Genomic DNA, 18,833 nt, shown 5'->3' on the forward strand with positions numbered 1-18,833 from the left:
AGTTTGGATTTATTTTTTTTATTTGAATTAGATTTGTGGGTTTTTATTTATTTATGGCTGCAGTTAGTGAGGATCAGCCAAAAAAGGGATGTTGTTTGAATTTGGAATTTTATATTTTTGTAGTCTTAATCTCTGCATTTTTTATTTGATTGGTTTTATTTGTGATTCTTTTGCATTTTTTGTCACAATTGTTCTAATTTATTCCCATTATAATTCAAAGTAGTCATTTTGATCACTCGTGGTTTTTTTTATCAATTTGCTGCATTTATTTTGGTAACAATTTTGCACTTTATGGTCAAATACTTGCACAATTATCTTCTAATGCTTTTAAATTGTTTGTAGTATTTGCTTTTTTGACTCCACCAATTTGTAGCATTTAGCTAGCTAAAAGTTAAAGAAAACGTGAATCTACTCATTGCGCCCACCGGAAGTTTGGAGGATCGTACCGGATTGTTCCGCCTGGTGAAATCACCAAATGAATAAATAGCGGGAACGAACGAGGGTCCCGCGGGGAGTCGCAACGACCTTGCGGACAGTGGTGAAGATGGGAGTTCCGCTAAGCTTTCAGCAAGTCGCTTGGTCTTACCACACACACACATGCACACACACAAAGACAAACATACACACACACCCATCCACATAATGCCTCTTTGATAGAAACGGCGTCAGCTGACAAGAGTGTCATCTGATTCCAGCAAAGGACATTTGGAAATAATCAGTATTATTGGAGATGTTTCAAGAAGAATTGGCTTTTTAGGATCTATGTGGTCACATCTAAGACTTTCTATCTATTCATCTACTATCTGAAGGAGGGCGTCATCCAGAGGCAGCACAAAAAGGGGCGGGGCTTTTCGCACAGGCACATGTCCGATGCAGGCGCTTCGAGCGCGACTAATCAAAACATTTTGCTGAAATTCATATTTTCGAGTGTATTTGGGGAGACCAAAATAGATGAGCACTTTTGCCTGGGGGTTGCTTTTATTTTCATTTTCAATTGAGAGTTTAAGTGAAGGTGGCATGACTAGTTGGTGGTTATATTTCAACCTGAAAATAGTCTTTCCTCCCTCCCTAATTTTCAAATATTTCTAATTATGACTCTGTTTTTGGACTTCTGATTTGCCTGCAAATTTAACGTCTAACATGTAGCATTCCAGGGCTAATATTTGAGCACTTTCTATTTACAGACACTAAGTCAGAGTTGTAAGATTATGAAAATCAAGATTACAAGAACAAAGTTTAGTAAATATCATTTTTTGGGACATTTTGTGACACTAGGTAACACTGAATGTTTCCCAGGAATGTCTTTTTAAAAGTCAGCGATTTTGCCCTTAAAAAAGGGTCTCTTGATAGTAACCCTCAACTTAAAAGGCAAAATAATAATAATTCTAAAAAATGTATCCATAAAAGCTTATAAATAAGCAAGTGGGGGTGGGACACAGGCCCTACATAAATACATGTCTCTTTCCGAGGCTCTTCCATGAAGAGAAGAGGCTCCTTTATTGGGCAAAGAGTGACTGTTTGGACAGCTCTGTTTCACCGGGCCCTTCAGGGCTTGGGGCCTGGCTGACAATGGCCGCCATTCTTAGCATTTTACTGCCCCAGATGTCAGTGGCAGTGCCTCGCCACCCACCCGGGGGCTGTTGGTAGGGTCCCGTGACCAGCACCAAGTGACCCATGCACACCCCCCCCCCCCCCCCCCATCTCATATTGCATACTACAATCGAAAATTACATTCATTTTCTGCTCACTTGCTAGCTCAATGCTAATATAGCATAGTCAAGACATTGGCTAATCATAGAAAACTACATAAAAGCAAGTAATAAATTGTGAAAATAATCAAAAATTGGATTTTTGGGGGTCTAATTATCTCGTCATATATTCTTTATCCTCTGCAAAAATCAACGGCGAGTTTGGAAGTCAAATAAAGCACACAAGAATAGTTTACTGTTACGGTATTGGTGTGAATAAAGTCAGATATGAATGTATAGTTTGATATTTGAGTGGCAATATTTTGTTTTCGATACGTCCGAAGCAATTGGCGATGGAATCCATCCTGCCGCAGCTGAAAATAGCTGGGAATCAATCAACTGGCAGACGCATATTTGTACCGTTAAAACACAAATGTGCGGTTCGATGGATTCCAAAAGTGTCGATGGGAACGCACTCTTTGGTCGGCGCTTATTTCCTGTCCGGAGGGGTCGGGGGGGCGGTTCTGCCGGCAAGCTTTCTGAGAATATATGTCCCTGGAAATTTTCCCTATTCGTTTTTAACCGAGATGAAAGAGAAAGATTAAAGACAACAATCGGGCTTTAAGAAAAGTACAATTTGTACAATCATTTAGCTACAGGCTTGTGTTTGTGGTCGTCTCGTTGCCCGCAGTTGTTATTATTCTAGACATTTGTTTTTGGAAAGCTTTAGTTCACTTTCCAAGATGATTTTTTGGGGGGTTTTATGAAAACATTTTTTTAAATGACTAATTTGATCACACAACAAACAAAGTGTAACAAACAATTTTGCCCAAAATATATATTTATGCATGTTGCATGATGGGCCAGCATTAATCTTAATTTGGAATATATAGTAATCCCAAAAACGACAAATTAGGGTCACCCCTATTTAAAAAAAATTAAAAATATATATATATATACTTTTAACGGTTGTTCTATTTTCCCGCATTGGTTGAGCCTCCCGAACACACCCCCACATACACACACACACACAAGCTGGGAGCAGAGAAAGAGGAAGTGTGTACTGAAAGGCGGAGCTTGGCGAGGCCATGTGAGTGTCACCTGACCAGGCCCCAGGGCTCCTTTCTGCTCTCAGACACAGGACTAGTCCCGCATTTGAATGTATGCTCGCAGAGTGCCAAAAAAAGCCTCCCGAGACCCGGATTTTAAAAAAACTGACGTCGGAAATGCCTACATTTTTTTTATTTTTACATATATTAGTGGTCAAAATCATAACGCGCGACGTCAATATGTAATGTGACGTATTTAATGTCTGTCACCCGCTCCCAAGCCACGCAAGCGTTAGCTGAAGCAAAACTAATATGACTGTATTTGTGTATTTTGGGTCTGTGTGTATAAATACATTGAACTTGCCCCAACTACAATGAAGTTATTGCTACAATAAGTGGTCATGTCAAATGAGATTGTATAAGTGAAGCAAAAATATTTGTCCTTTTTCACATTGCTATGCTAATTTTCCAATTGATATTGACACTCATTTTGGACAATGAGGATTACTTGTATATTAATAATAAAGAAAACTAGGAGGTAAATAGGAATGGTACAACACTGGGTCGGACCTGCTTGGCAAATCCAGTTGAAGTCTAGTCACTGATTAAGTGCGCCTTTGACCGAACCTTGGCAGATAAAAGCAGCTAACCTTTGGCAAGAGGCCCGCAAATGTCCCCGTGCTCACCTTGAAGTCAATCCACAGTACGAGAAGAAGCTAGCTAGCTAGCTTTGTTTACAGGCTAGTTCTGGCGCCACAAATGCCATCCCAAAATGTTCAGCGACAGCCTTGCCACACATTGCACACAGTATCAGTATTTCCAAATAGACACACACAGTACTTGTACAAAAAAAAACATTCTGTGCAGGTGCCTGACCAAAAACTACGCGTTGACCCACATATCCTTTTGTCCCAGTGCAATTGAGCAATTTATCGTAGATGGTTAACGGATGTCAGCATAGGCTTACCACCTATGGTAGAATCTAGAATACATAAGTTAAAGTGGAGGCCCTGGGGCCAAAATCTGGCCCGCCGCATCATTTTGTGTGGCCTGGGAAAGTTTATCATGAGTGCCGATTTTCTGTTTTAGAATCAAAGTAAAATGAAGAGTATAGATGTATATTAAATTTCCTGATTTTACCCCTTTTAAATCAATAATTGTCATTTTTTAATCCATTTTTTCAGTTTTTATTTCAAAAATCATTGTGTAAAATCTAAAAATATATTTTTAAAAAGCTAAAACAAGCATTGATTTAGATCTACAAAAAAACGGAATATTCAGGGATTTTAACCCAGTTCTTTTAATCCATTTATAAAAATAAAAAAATCTGAATATTATATCTAAAATGGTCCGGCCCACATGACAAACCAACCCGAGTCTGACAAGCTTGATCTAGACGTTACATTTGCAGACAAAAACTGCCCAACTGAAAAATAACCAACCAACGGCAATGCTAGTTTATGCTAACAAAGATTGTGCCCAGAATAGCACCAATTTTCCCACTAAGAAATTCACCACCATGTTGAGAATAAAAACCAAGATAAATGCCATGTATCAGTTTTATGCAGGTAAACCTTAAGAACTATCTGGCGTATCTTCCGCACAATGTAGGCCAGCTCAGACTTTGCAAATGTCACACACACACACACACACACACACAAACGACAAGACAGCGTCACGCACTTGTAGGCTATTTTTTTTCAGTTCCAGCCAATTGGACAATGACAAGAGACGGCAATGTGTTTACAGGGTGTGACGAGAGAAGAAGAAAAAAAAAGGATGAAAATCCGAGCTGCGTAAGCCAAGAAAGAAAATGTGAAACTCACTATTGTGCGCAGTCGATCAGCTGGTACTCGTTGGACCTCTCAAAGCACGCCTTGACTCCTTCGTCGTCCCACAGCTTTTTTGCGTGGTCAAAGAACTCCTAGGGGGGGGCACAAGAGGAAGCGGCGGTGAGCCAAGCATGACAGTAACAACATGGACTACAGTTTTCCCTCCATTATCGCGACTTGACTTATCGCAAATTCACTTTTTAGTCATTTTTTGTCCTGCTATTCATTATTTTTAAGAATATATCTTTTTTTAAGTTCATAAAAATGTGAAAATCCACACTAAAACTCGTCTTCTGCTTTCTACGAGTTAACGAAAAAGTTAGTTATAATAAGGTTGACCCTACTTTGCGATTTTCTGATTATCACGGCCATATATGGTTGACATTAACCTCGAAATTCCAGGAATTACTGTAAACACAATGCATTACTAGAGAAGGCTGAAAAAAATAGAGTATTTTGCATTTTTGTTGCCATTAAAATAAGTTAAATTTGTATTAAATAACTCATCCATTGCCGAGTTAGATTTAAGGCCAAGCTTAGTTCATTAAAGTAGTTTTACAGTACAATCAACCTGGGCAAGCCATTAAAAAGACTTGTTTTAATTAAAAAATGCTCATCTTCTGTAGTTTTTTTTCAATACACATTTTGTATCAAAAGTATGAGGAAAAAGTCAAAGCAAAAATAATAATAAAACTCCCAAACTAGAGATCATATCTTGAAAAACTCATACATCCGGTCACTTATACTTGAATGTATTTGAATGCCATGTATTGGAGCAGGAAGTCTCAATGTCTAAGTTAAAAAGGCACTTTGGCGACTTATTTCTGAAAACCAGCGAGCCACTGGTGCATCAATTTAGCCAGAGACCAAAGTGCAAAGGTGGGATTTTCAAATCTTAGCTTTTCTACCACTACTCCAATTTAATGGCAGCGCGGTAAAAAAAAACGTGGGCTTTCAAAAAAAAAGCCATAGGCTCAAAGCGAAAGCCTTCCTGTTTGGGACAATGCAGTAAATGGGGTTTTCTTCTTTTTGGGCCGCTTCCTGCCGTGGGACAATGGGCCGCATTATGAGAGGCGCTTCTTCTTATCAATGACTTTGAGACATTTCCCAGGACTCTGTGTTGTACGTTTGTCTTCGCTCGGAGACGATTGGAGCGACCGGCCGGGTGGGGTATCTATGGCCACTCAGCACTGGCCCTCCCGCCAAGGGCTCTGGGCCTGACTCCGCCCCCTACCCAGCACATGACCACCCCGCGCTTCTCGTACGTCTCTGCGCAAAGAGACTCAAAGTAGCTCCCAACTAGAGGCTGATAAATGATCACATGCTCAGGGAGAGATCCTCTCAGCAGATCCGGTGATTAAGTTCAACAGGGACGACAACCGATAACTGTTTTTTTTTCTTTTTTTTCTTAAATCAATTCATCAGAGAGCAGGCCTCCCTCCACCAAGGAAGCCATGATTTAAGTAAATGTGAATACGCTGTTTGATGAAATATGAAGTGGCTATTGTTCCACTCTGGAAATGTACGTGAAAGCAGCTATGGATACTTTTTGTGATATATATTAACTTCTCTATATACTTTGTACAAGTTCAGTAAACTATTCAGGGATGATTAGTTAAACTTTAAGTGACACTTTTGGGTCATTTATAAAAAAAAAAAATTAACATTTGTGGCCTGCATGCCTCAATTATAAATGCATTTTTATTATGAAGCACTCTTCTAAATACACCGTATAAAGTACACAATTAAAAATGAGAGAACTATAGGAGACAAATTCAAAGCCTTACTATATTAAGGAAAATGGGCACTAACTTTTCCCTTCTACTCCAAAATGGCATCAGTTTCTCTTCACAACACATCTACCTAGTTATTTTGTGACCTCTATGACCTTTGACCTCACCACAAAAACCAATCCAACCACCTTCTGCTTCACGTTACAAACATACCCTACACGCTTAACAACTAACCCTTTATTCATTGAGTTATCTTGAATAACCCAAAAAACAAGACATACCAAATGGGAATTAAAGCTCCGCCCCTTTTAGGTGTCTTGGAATAATTCGCCTGGTAGTGGCGGTGATAAAAAAAAAGAGCCCAGGCCTAATGTCGGCGATGACAGTCAATGAATTAAATGTGTGCCTTGTAAAAAGGGCTGACAATTTTTTTGGGCCTTATATAGTCAGCTAAAACTGAAGAGCAGTAATTCACGTTAAAGTGGATTTTTTAGCAAGGCCCAATGCGGAGAAATAGCGAACAACAAAGTCACATGGCAACATAAACAAGAATGCCCGCATGTCAGTGTCATCTTCACATCATGTTATGACCCACTTTAATTCATCTGAGAAAACATTGACATTCTTTGTTATGGTTGGCCAGAGAGCGGCTCACGTTTCCTGGTTCCCGTCAACAGTAGCTCGCTACCGACGGCCGTTTATTGAATGGAATAAAAAAGCGCAACAGGAAATGCCAGGCATCTATTTGAAGAATGTATTTTTGTCTAAGTGGATCACTCACCTGGAGAGATTCACTGGGGCATGGCGTCTACTATTAGTATGAGGAAATGCTCCAAACAAAACACCATCAAAGCGCTTTGGCTGGGCTGGGGTCTCGCTCCCCCCCCCCTCGCACCTTTGTGCCGAAAGCATCGAGATACCTTCAGACGGGAAGTGGCGATGAGCTATGAGCCGCTTTGCTAAAGTTCTGTCGGAGAATAGCTTTATTAGCGTGGTGTTTAAAGATAATTTTGTGGAAAAACTGCAATTCTCATTACTTAAATCTCACAGATTCCTCCCCAAAAATGAGAACTGTATATTGCAACATTATGGTTATGATGGACCTTTAATCGTGATTAAATAGCGGCAGCTAAAATTCCGATTCATCGCATTGTTGCTCTTTTTATCTTTAAAATATGAGCGCAACTAATAAAAAAAATGCAGCTGGACAGGAAATAAACAGGATTAACATTCATTGTCTGGATTTATTTCAGATTCTGGGCTATAAATAAGCACATTTAATCAGTTAGCCTTTTGGTGCCTTCGAAATTCTTGGTCAAATTAGATTTTTTTTTCAATCCTAATTTCATCTAGAATAGCTAAACTAAGTACTGTCGTCTCAAACCCATGCTAATTAGCGGTATTGGCGGCAAATATGCCTTTTTTGGGGAATCTGATTTGGTCAACATATCAAACCAAACTGTAAAAGTGTATTAAAATACAGGCATCAGAAAACCAACATTTTTTGCCTGTATTAGTATATCTCTAAAAATTATGTCTCAATGCACAGCACTAAATAAACGCATTAAAAAAACAATATCAACTTTTAGCCACCAATTGGCACCGATCTGGACAACGACATGCTAGCACGTTAGCTTCTACGAACAGAATGACCCTGCCGGTCTTTTTCTGGACATTTCTTTAAACACGATCGGCGCATTCAAGCGCACAAAGGGGACGGCCCTGTATTTGCCTTCTTTTCAGACGAATGAGATGGACTGATTACATTGCGGCTCCTTGCCCAACCTGGCCACGGAGGAGGAAGGTTAAAGTCCGAGTGCTGGGCGCGAACGTGGGGCATGGCCCGGATCCTGACGCTCCAAGGGGGCAATTGTCGGAAGCTCGGAGACAGCAATTGCTCCTTAAGGCTCTTTGCAACAGAGGCGTGTGACACTGGGCCTTTGAATAAATGCAGTGTGTGCTACCGTGCCCTACAGAGCAAGTGATAACGCTCAAAGAAACAAAGAAACCAGAAGGGAAGGGAATTTACTTCAACAGTTATTGTTGTTGTTGTTTTTTAACCCTTCCCTGTCATGTTTGCCTTGATATGGAATCGTGGGTAAGAAAACTTAAGATTTCATGTGAAAACACGTGTCAACATTGCCGTTCAGGTATCTGCTGGCAACTTATTTGTTTCTCTACAAACATAGAAAATGTCAAAACCTAAAAAGGTAAGCAGTACTACAACGTGACAAATAAAGCTGAACTGTTATCCAATAGCCCAAATAGCTTGAAATAAATAAATCAAAGTTTATCACTCACTAGACCAAGTCCAACTTTCTAAAGCCATCTAGACTCAAAAGTAGGAATCATTGATATTTTCTACAGATTCTTCATATATTTCTCCAATTCCATTTTTTCATGTAGTTCTTTGCATAGTTATACACATTTACTGACTACTTGAATCATCAAAATAATGTAAATACATCAAAATAGCTGGAAGCATTAGCTGCTAATAGCATAGCGAAATTGTTCAGGGCTTGGTGGGTGGCTTACGGCCAGGTGATGATGCGACTTGAAGCAGGGAAAAAATACAAGTGTATCTTTATTTTGTAGCTAAATGAGCGAGTGATGACTTTATACAAGAGCTATTCATCTCTAGTGTGGACACAAGAGGGCTGACTTTCTGCCCTGGAGGGAGTCTCACAGTCTCCAGTAGACACCAAAAACACCACAGAGAGTCACTACATGGCTGCTAGTTGCTATGAAAAATATTTACCGGTGAGTTCACCAAGTACGACAGCAATGTCATGACAATGTAACATACTAAAAGAAACATACAAATGTAGCCATTTCAATCAAAGTCAATTGAGTCTATCAGGCGCATTGCCATTTTTTTCCTTACTTTTGCTGAAAGAACATTGGAATTCCTTTCTGAAGACACTAGTCTTGTAAATTAGCGGATAAGAAAAAGCATATGTCTTCTTTAAACGAACTTGGAAGGCTAAGAGTTTTTTTCCCCCATCGCAAGGCAATTCCTTTGGGTTAAGTTATTAAAAGAGCAAAAGCAACAAGGACAAACTACTCCATGTAAAGTTGAGCGATATGATACGAGTTAGCGGTGGGAAAATAGTGACAATTGATGATATTTTGAACAACATGACTGAAATGCGAGTCGTCAACAGAGTTTAGGAAACTAAGGATCGAGAGCACACAAACGTCCACCACAAGAAAATAATCAAAACTACCACCAACTTTTTTTTCAGTTTAAACTACTTTGCCTTTTAAAAGCGGGCCATGTCGGAACTATTTAACTTGACACACGCATACAAAGTAGAGCAGTGGGCGTGGCTGAGTTGAAGCTCACCTGCCACACGACACTGTAACTGTAGCTGGAGTGCAAACACAAGACAAACACCATCTTTTTTTTGTCAACATAAACCTTGAGTTTCTGCAACTACTCGATTTGTACTTTATAGCTAGTAGAGTGATTCTTCCGAGTACTTTCCTTTAATATCAATGCATATTCCTCATTGAAAAAAAGACTTTGAATCTACAGTCTTGTGCTCAAGCTGCCAAAAGGAAGAATGCTTAAGTTTGCAGCTGACCCTTTGAAACAAAGGAAATGGCTTTCGGCGCAAACTTTTATGGTGGGGACGAGCCAAAGGCTGACAAGAGTGTGGCCATCGCCAACATGGTGGCGGGCGCCATTGCGCCATGGCGCTTTTGCTACTGCTGTTTAGCTTTCCAAGCGTCACAAATGCGGGTCACCCCCGACGTCAATGAGAAACATGCAAACATGCTGGTGAGGTGGGCTGACAACAATTTGGAAGTGGAGGTCCAGGCCACCATTAGCCCCGCCTCCCACACTTAGGTCAGTCCACTGTCATATGTACAGTATTTTCTCACATATTAGTATAAGCTGTACCCTTAAAATTTCCTTAAAACCATTGAATTGTATCATGTTTAGACGTACGTTAAGTTAAAGTGTTGTAATCCATTGGGAAAAAATGGGGGGTGGCTAAGAAAACGATAAAATGGAATGCTGTTTACAGCGAGCAACAGCAGCAAATGTGCTAACCGAGTGTGGCCAATGGAGAATTCCTTCCGCTATAGCTAGCAGATAACAGTTTCTTAATGGGCACACCAAACATTTTTCTAAATAAGCCATCAGAAATCAAATAGCCTCATCAAAAAAAGCTGTTGAGCAAGGAGAGTCGGCTTGGTAAAGTATTCTGGCGAGTTAGTTGCTAGCATTTACTAGCTCCAGCGCATCCAAACGTATTTGATGTCCATTTAGAGCTCGGTAATCCCGGCCTCGCCGTCTACTACGCATGTTATAAAAGAAAAAAGTCCAACAGAGCACATCGAATAATTTATCAGCCCTTATGTAAAGTGCGCTACTGTACATAACAGACATCTGGCCACGTAAACATAATTAACTGGCACGTATATTCGTACAGGATATTGTAAGGCTCTCCCTCAATCTGTTGTTCTTTTCAACTGTAGTATGATTGGATTTAGCTTTAAGAATGGCTGCTAAGTTTTGTTATGGTACTTCATGAGTTCAGGTAACAAAATGATAAGTATTATTACAAAAAATGATTGACTTTCCTCTTTGGTTGTAAGCTCATATTTGCAGGCAGGCTCGCATTGCTAAGGCCGCACTTCCGGCATGAAGATAAATGGACCTGGTGTACAAAACGACGAAAAGGGAAACGTCAAACCGAGCACCGTACCTGCGAGTAGTCAAAGTCGGAGAGAGGCGCTATGCTCTTGATGTATTCGATCCGGAATTGATCCTCTGGGTTGGCTAGCGGGACAGGGGGTATTAAAGTGCTCATCGCTGACACTATGGTCTGTATGGAGAAGAAAAGAGAGGAGGGGAAAAAACATATCACTCAAGGAGGACAAGTTGTATGGGCTTTTATGATTGTTGGATGTTGCAGCAGTAAAGAAGCATAATGATCGTGTTATTGAAAAATCCAGCATATGTTCAATGAAATTTGCATTTCTTCCATAAGAATTATGTAAATCGGAAATTATATCGATGCTTGATGTTAAATTAGTCCAATCCTTTGCTTATGGTATAAAATGCATAGCTGAGAAAGGTTTTTTGGGGAGCAAAACAAGGCAATTTTCTATTTGTGGGTTTATATGCATGCTCCCCCTAGTGGTATCCAAGAGAATCGCAAAATGAAAGGTTAAAACTGCAGAATCTTGCAGTGGCTTTTCTTTTTTTTAATCCATTACAATTAAATTGTCATAATAGAGAGGTTGAAATTGTAATTATTTTTGCTTAATTTGAACAAAAGTGTCCCTACTTTACATTCTATTGATTGTATCTTTAAAAAAAATAAAAAATAAGGTATATCACATTTTGCATTGAATTGTTTTTATTTTATTTTTTTCTTGCTCATTGTGGTTTTAGAATGTGTTGTAGAATGTTTTTAAAACTACAGTATGTTGTTGGAATGAAAATGTGTTATGTATACAAAACACGTAGGACGACTGTCAAACGGTTAGCATTAAGCTAGCATCATTATGTAGTAGAGTATTTGGTTTAAGCAAATACCTTGTAACTCAAATTTTAAATACTCCTGAAGACTTGGCTTGGGAATGGCAATTAAAAAAGCTATAAATAAACACTTTTCCTGACATTTGTTCACAACTTTCCAAACTACTTTTTGTTGCGATGTGAGCTGGGAAAATTTAGTCATCAATTGGTTAACTTAGCTATCGCAAGAAGGACCCGGCTGAAATAATAACATGTGCCGAGTGTGTTTGGAACTCACCACTATGGCATCCTTGACATTTTTCCGGATGTCTTGGATTTTCTGTTTCTTTTCCCTGTGTGTGAAAACAACAGACAAGATAGGTTATGCTAGCAAGCCACAAAAGATTGGTCATCAACACAGTTTGGAGTGACTGAGAGCTAAAACAAGACCATTAAAAATAAATAGCACATCAAAAATAGTTTGTAATGATGATTGGATTTGAAACAGGACACAAACTGGTTTACAATGATTCATTGTGAGATCTAAAATACTGAGGACAGCTTAAGTGGCCATTGTGCATTGTTTGCAGGTAGTGGGAATCACAACAATAACTGATATAATAATGTAAGGGGGGAAATATGGTGATATGATTTGTAATGTAAAACTTCACTGGTTCCTTTTGTAAAAATGGCGTGTTATGATGAAAAAACAACCAAGTGCAACGTGGTTGGTTTCACATTTTTCAAGTTATCGAGGAAATTGAGTATAGCCCTCCCTAATTATTAGGGATCTCCCCGATTGGGGTGGACGAATTACATTTGGAAAAAGTACTTTTCTGCCCTACTTAATACACTTCCCGGGAATCGGATGGGCAGATTCTCCAAATCAGGCGACTTGGAGTCACATGCAAAAATATGCGATTGGGACATCCCTACTAACAATCCATAGTTCGTGCATCCGTTAGCTACTATAAGTTCCTCATCCACTCCCGATAGGCTTAACATACATAGTCTGGAGTTCCAAACAGAGCGCTGCCCCGATCAATGTCACGCGTAGCAAAAACAAATCATCGATAGGCACCCGCCCTCGTCGATGGCAACCTTAACTCCCTCCCCGTGAAATAGGAAGCAGTAAATTTGACATGTGCGTGACACGGCCGTGCCGATCCTGGCGTATGCATGGCGCCGTGCGTGGAAGGGGAGGGTGAGAGAGGGCAGGGGAGAGTGGATGGGGGGACAAATGGGATGGATAGATGGGACATAACTGGGCCCACTGCAGTGCCTGGGAAAGGGAGAACCCCTGGCCTGGCACTTGGCATGGTGTGGCCTCCTAAGGCTGGTGGGTGATGATGGGTCATGAAAAGCAGCCTCCTCCCTTCCCACCATGCATCCATCCATCTTATATGCAGCACGTCTAGTAGCATAGCAGCTAATGTGGCCATTGAACACTCACTCTGCGTTGAAGCCGTTGACGTGTAGAATCCTCATCTGCTTCACTATGGTGCTCTTTCCAGACTCCCCAGCACCTTTGAAAGACACAAATGCACAATATGAACAGGCAAATCAAGAGAGGGGTGACATCCCGAGAGGTAGTTTGACATCAAAGCCCCCCCATTGCACCCCCCACAACACACACACAAACAGAGAATTCTCCCTCATCCCACCTCGCCGCCTGTGACATGCTAGCAAGGCGCTGGTGTGATAGACGTGTTGGCTAATCAACGAGGAGCAAAAAAATGCGGGTAGCGGGGTTTTTTACTAGCTACCTAGCTCGCCTCTCCTTCTCTCCGGCGTGCCTTACCGAGTAATAAGAGTCTGTGCGTGGCTTTGTACGTTTGTCGCTCCTTCTGCAACTGTTTCTCGATCTTTTTATTGGCCTCTCGCTGCGCCTTCTCGTCGATGCGTTGGTCTTCAGTCTTGCTGTTGCCCAAACAACCCATCTTCCGTCGCCCCCGAAAAAAAAGCCCTTCCTTCGCCGACAAAGAGGAAATAGAACGCCCGGGATGGCGGTTTTTAAAATGGTGACGGAATGGGCTCGAGTGTTAGTAAAAAAAGAATCATTTGGAAAAAGAAGGAATCTCTCGAGAGGCTTCTCGGGAAGGGAGGAATCCGTCCCCCGTTACGATTCCGCTTTTAGCCGCAGCCGAGCGTCATCCAATCCGCCTGGTAGTTGACGAAGCAGCCGAGAGACAGAAGGGAGGGGGGGCAAGGTGTGATTTTTTTTTTTGGTGGGGTGGGGGGGAATAAAAATAAATAAAAGAGAGAGGGGAGGCCTTTGTGATGTCCGGTAATGTAGCCAAGCGTTGCTATCTCCGGCCCCTCTCTCTCGCTCTCTCTCTCTCCCTCCGCTATCTATCAAGATTTGCGTCTCCTCAACTCAGCACTGCCTCTCGCTGTGGCACCAGGAAGTAGCCGTGGCCCGTGGAGGTGGCAAGCAAACAAAATGCGCGCTAAAGTGTGACATTAACGAGCCCGCAGCATCCAGGCGCTATCAAAACCTTCGTCTCCGAAGCCACGGGAGCCATTCCTCGATTTAGCCCCTCGCTGTGCTGCTGTCACACTAGTCGGCGGAGGGGTGGAAACCTGGACTGCTCTATCCGCCGCTGCATGACAAGAGGGGATGGGTCTATATAGCTCGGCGGCCTTGACCTGAACTAGCGACTAGCTTCAGTGCCGGGATTTACCACCCTTCCGCTACGTTCATTAACCAGCACGGTGGTGGTCCTTAATGCCTCTCGCGCCCCCGTAAAATGAACAAGCAAGAGATGCGTTGCATTATAGAAACAGTGGGAAAAAACGCGGTTCTTTGAACGCCTCTCACCCCCAGAACATTACGCACGCCCATTTTCTGCATGAAAACTACAATCATGGCGGCCATGGAGGTCAAAAAATGAGCTAGCAGCAAAATGTTACAAAATAACAATATTAAAACACCACCAAAAATGGTATAAATTCTAAATAAAATAACATGATTGCAATACATACAAAACTAGAGAAATACGGTTGTCTAGAAAGGAAAAAATAGGAGGACATTTAAGCCTTAATAAATTACTAGTTATTTTGTTATCATACATGTATGTGTTGGGGTCTGACTGAACCCTTTTCAACCAAGTCACGGACAAAGCTGTCCCATACTACCCTCGAGTGACAAAATGCGGTAATGCGCACAGTTCTAACCAGCATCACGCGACAGCAAACCTCGCGAGACTTAAATTCCGAGACCAATTATGCCACCACTTCCAAGACAATAACATCTAAACGTATTGCCTGCCTTTGATTTCGACAGAGTTCATTCCAGTGAAAATGGATTAGACGTCAATGGCAGCCAATAAGTGAACTGCACTTGGTCAAAGCTACAAATAGTCTTGGGACAAACTGTGCAAGAGGGAAAAAAACAACAACAAAGCTTGATATCAGCGCGTGACAGAACGACAATATAGATGGTTATGTTCTGTGAGAGAAGACAAAAGTTATATATATGTGATTCTTAATGATCCCATTGACTTTGATTTGTTTTGTACTTTGTGCTTTTGCTTTGATGTTCTGTGGCCTTGCGACCCTACTGTCTAACTTATACCTATCCCTTTTCTTGCTACTGTCACAATGAAATTTCCCGAATACGGGATGAATAAAGTTATCCAATCCAATCCTATAATATTCGTGGGGATAAATACTATGCTCATTGCAAAATGACACATGAAATACGGTGCAACGTGACAATACATATCAAAAGAACAACGGCAATCTTATCATTCTACATTTCTCCTAACGACATTATCGCTATTGATTAGAAACTGCAGTTGTAATGCTACCTGTACATTAAACTGGCCCTCAAAATATTGTCCTGTGGGCCACAGTTGGGCCTTGGGCGATAAATTTGAGACCCTTGGTCTATAGGAAAGTAATACAGGTAATAAAAATATTTACACAATATTAAAAAAAACGTATAACCTGTGCATTAGAGGTTTCATGTCGCGAGAGTTGAATTCCGAGAGCAATTATGCCACCACTTCCAAGACAATAACATCTAAACGTATTGCCTTCCTTTGATGTGGACAGACGTTCCGTCCAGTAAAAATGGGTTAGACGTCAATGGCAGCCAATAAGTGAACTGCACTTGGTCAAAGCTACAAATAGTCTTGGAACAAACTGTGCAAGAGGAAAAAAACAACAACAAAGCTTTTCGTGATATCAGCGTGTGACAGAACGGCAAGATAGATGTTTATGTTCCGTGGGAGAGGACAAAATGTATATATATATATATATATATATATATATATATATGATTCGTAAAGATCCCAATGACTTTGATTTGCTTTGTACTTTGTGCTTTTGCTTTGTTGTTCTGCGGCCTGCGACCCTACTGTCTAACTTATAACTTTTTGTTGCTACTGTCACAATGAAACATGTTACATTCTAAAAAAAAACGTATAACCTGTACATGAGAGGTTTCAAGTCAATTCAGGCCTAATTTCAAAAAGCAAGAAACTTGGGAAATGTGTAATTATTTATCACCTAACTTTATGTTAACCTATTTTGAGCATTTTACAACATCAAAACAAACCATGTGGTCCTTCCGCCATGACGATAGGCTTATTAAAATGACATAAACGCATAGCAACGGCGCCAGTTCCCTTTTAATTTGGATGTGACCTATAAGACCGGTGCCTCGTCAATGACATCATGTGAAGTTATGCAACGCCACGCACGATACGGCGAGAGGCGAACTGCTTCTTATCGACAACTGCTGGTCGCTCATTTGCCGGCCAGGACTGTAAATCATTCAAAAAAAAAAAGAAATGTGGCTGACTTAGTCACACGAGTTTACAACACACCCAGTGCAAATACACCATCAAGCTATAAAGATACCGGTAGTCGTCACACAGTCCAGTGTCCTTTCTGGGAATGTTCACCTTTGACCCCAATACTGGGTGACAGGTCGCTTCAAGTGAACGAGTTCGTTTGTTAACTGGTCAGTTGTTTATGAAGTCGTTGGTCGACAATGACGGCAAATCTCATGCCTGACGTCTGATGTCCCAAGTTAAAATTTGGGGAGGATGGACTGTAGTTTTTAAGAGGCCCAATTCAACATTTTTGGTCACATTTTACGAGCAATCAATTGTAACATTGGAGGAATGTGTGCTGAATTTTCTTGAAAAAAACATTCAATCAGGACATTGGTAATTATTTAACAAAGTTGTTCAGCGGGGTTGTCAGAGGCAGCTCGGAGTTAGGGTTTCTTCGTTTATGTTGGCCAATCATTATAAATATGGAACTTGTTTGCCAGGCACTACATTAATTGATTAGCAAATGAATTTGGAGAATGAATTCATAATTTAAGAACCCCCCCAAAAAACGTAATATTACACGATTAAAGTCTTCTATTTCGCATCTTTGCGGAATTTGTATGCAAGCAATACGGCTATAAGTTAGCTAAACAATCTACTACGTACTTCCCGTAGCACTGAACCGCCTGCGTTTAAATGAAGAGCCTTACTTTTGTTTAGTAACATTACTTTAAAATCCTGATTGTATACTTTGACCTAATTTTCATAACAATGCAACTTTTTTGTCATTGTAGGACGAGTTGATTTAAAAATCATATTACGAGTAGAGCAATTTTTCTCAATTTTCGTGGTAGTCTCCAGTCACTTTGGCGTCAAGTCGAAAAATGTGACTGCTCGAGCTCATAGGCCACATTTTGGTGTTAATGTCACGACTCATTTGAAATCACGCGTCCCCACGCCACCTAACAGCCCGCATGTGGCACAAGGCCTCCCCGACGGAGGCGTGACGACATTCGGCCGCAGGCCACGGCGCCTGGCCGCTGCTGTCACTACACGGAGGTGGAGAAAGGTGCTCTTACCGAGTAGCAGTAGCCGGTGCGTCTGCTTGTATTCCCGCTTGAGCTCCTTGAGGGCCCGGTCGATGCTCTTGCTGACTTTCCTCGCCTCCTTCTCGGCCTCCTTCTCCTCCAAGAGAAGCTTGTCCCAGTTTTTCTGCTTGTTGCCGCCGCTATTGTTGCTTTTGTGCGGCAGCTGCAGGCGGCGTCCTCCTCGCTCCTTGGCCGCCGTGGAGGACGACGAGGTCCCCTTCCCACCACCGCCTCCTCCTCCTCCACCACCACCACCACCTCCTCCGTTCTGGATGAGCACGCCGTCCCCGGACGAGCCGTGCTCCCGGCCGGGCCGGCATCCACCACTGTCATCCGCGAGGCGAGCTCCTTGGGCGCGGGAGGGCGCGGAGACCTCCGCCGCTGCTGCTGCCGCGTCCGGATGCGGCTCCGAGTCCGAGGCGGCGTTGGAGATGGAGCCGCTCAGGTGGTCGCCGAAGAGCCGCGGCCGCAGACTGTAGCACAGCCCCATGCTGAACCTAAAAAGTGCCGAAGGGGATCGCTCATAAAGGAAGAATCTGCGCCAGCGGCCCTAGCGAGCCATCGTCACACACACAGGCGCGCGCGCACACACGCGCGTGCGCACACGGCCGTAAAGTCCGTCGCTCGGTCGCTCCGTTCGTCCGTCCGTCGGTCGCTCGGTGGCTAAGATGTCGCTCCCGAATGGAAGCGGAAACGACGAGGACCACCGGGTGGACGCCGACATCGGCTACATGACATGGTGCCTTGGAGCCCCCCTCCTCTCCCTTGGTCGATGAGTGTGCGTCGCTTCGGTGGGCTCGTGCGGATCACCTGATCGTGTCGGTGGACACTGCGGGTCCACAGTACAGCAGCCTTTACCGTACAGCGGCTGCGAAGGACGCACGACTCCGTTGCTGCTGCGCTTCTGGTGACGGCATTACGACATGTCGACACGACAAATTCCAGCCTTTTCTCGAATTTTTACACAGCCCCTCCCTGGTCATAACCAACTGGACATCTAGTGCCGTCAATGGCACTTATAGCTAGTGGAGGTGAATTGGCAAGCTCCCATCGTGATTGTCTTCACCCGATTGTGAGCACTTAAAGGCTTATTTGTGACCTTAAAGGAGCTTTCATCAAAGCTTTAGTAATGTAGTCATACCTTGAGATACAAGGTTATTGGGTTCCCTGACTGAGCTCG

At 42.2% G+C, this 18,833-nt stretch overlaps 1 protein-coding gene across 3 annotated transcripts in view; it reads right to left on the reverse strand.

The window, feature by feature from the left end:
- LOC144201332 (guanine nucleotide-binding protein G(olf) subunit alpha) overlaps positions 1–18,721 on the reverse strand; it is a 29,113-nt gene extending 10,392 nt beyond the window's left edge. The window contains exons 1-5 of one of the 3 annotated variants that reach the window (XM_077723873.1): positions 17,645–18,721; positions 13,232–13,304; positions 12,077–12,131; positions 11,021–11,140; positions 4,564–4,661 (exon numbers count right to left, since the gene is read on the reverse strand). In XM_077723873.1, the coding sequence (XP_077579999.1) occupies positions 4,564–4,661; positions 11,021–11,140; positions 12,077–12,131; positions 13,232–13,304; positions 17,645–18,143 (845 nt within the window). In that variant the 5' untranslated portion in view covers positions 18,144–18,721. Of the gene's footprint in view, positions 1–4,563; positions 4,662–11,020; positions 11,141–12,076; positions 12,132–13,231; positions 13,305–13,579; positions 14,538–15,729; positions 15,957–17,644 lie in introns of those variants that run through there. The other 2 variants (XM_077723875.1, XM_077723874.1) reach the window with 2 other exon arrangements.
- Between the last annotated feature and the right edge of the window lie 112 nt (positions 18,722–18,833).

The sequence above is a fragment of the Stigmatopora nigra genome, chromosome 9 (assembly GCF_051989575.1).
Source record: "Stigmatopora nigra isolate UIUO_SnigA chromosome 9, RoL_Snig_1.1, whole genome shotgun sequence".
Classification (NCBI taxonomy): domain Eukaryota; kingdom Metazoa; phylum Chordata; class Actinopteri; order Syngnathiformes; family Syngnathidae; genus Stigmatopora; species Stigmatopora nigra.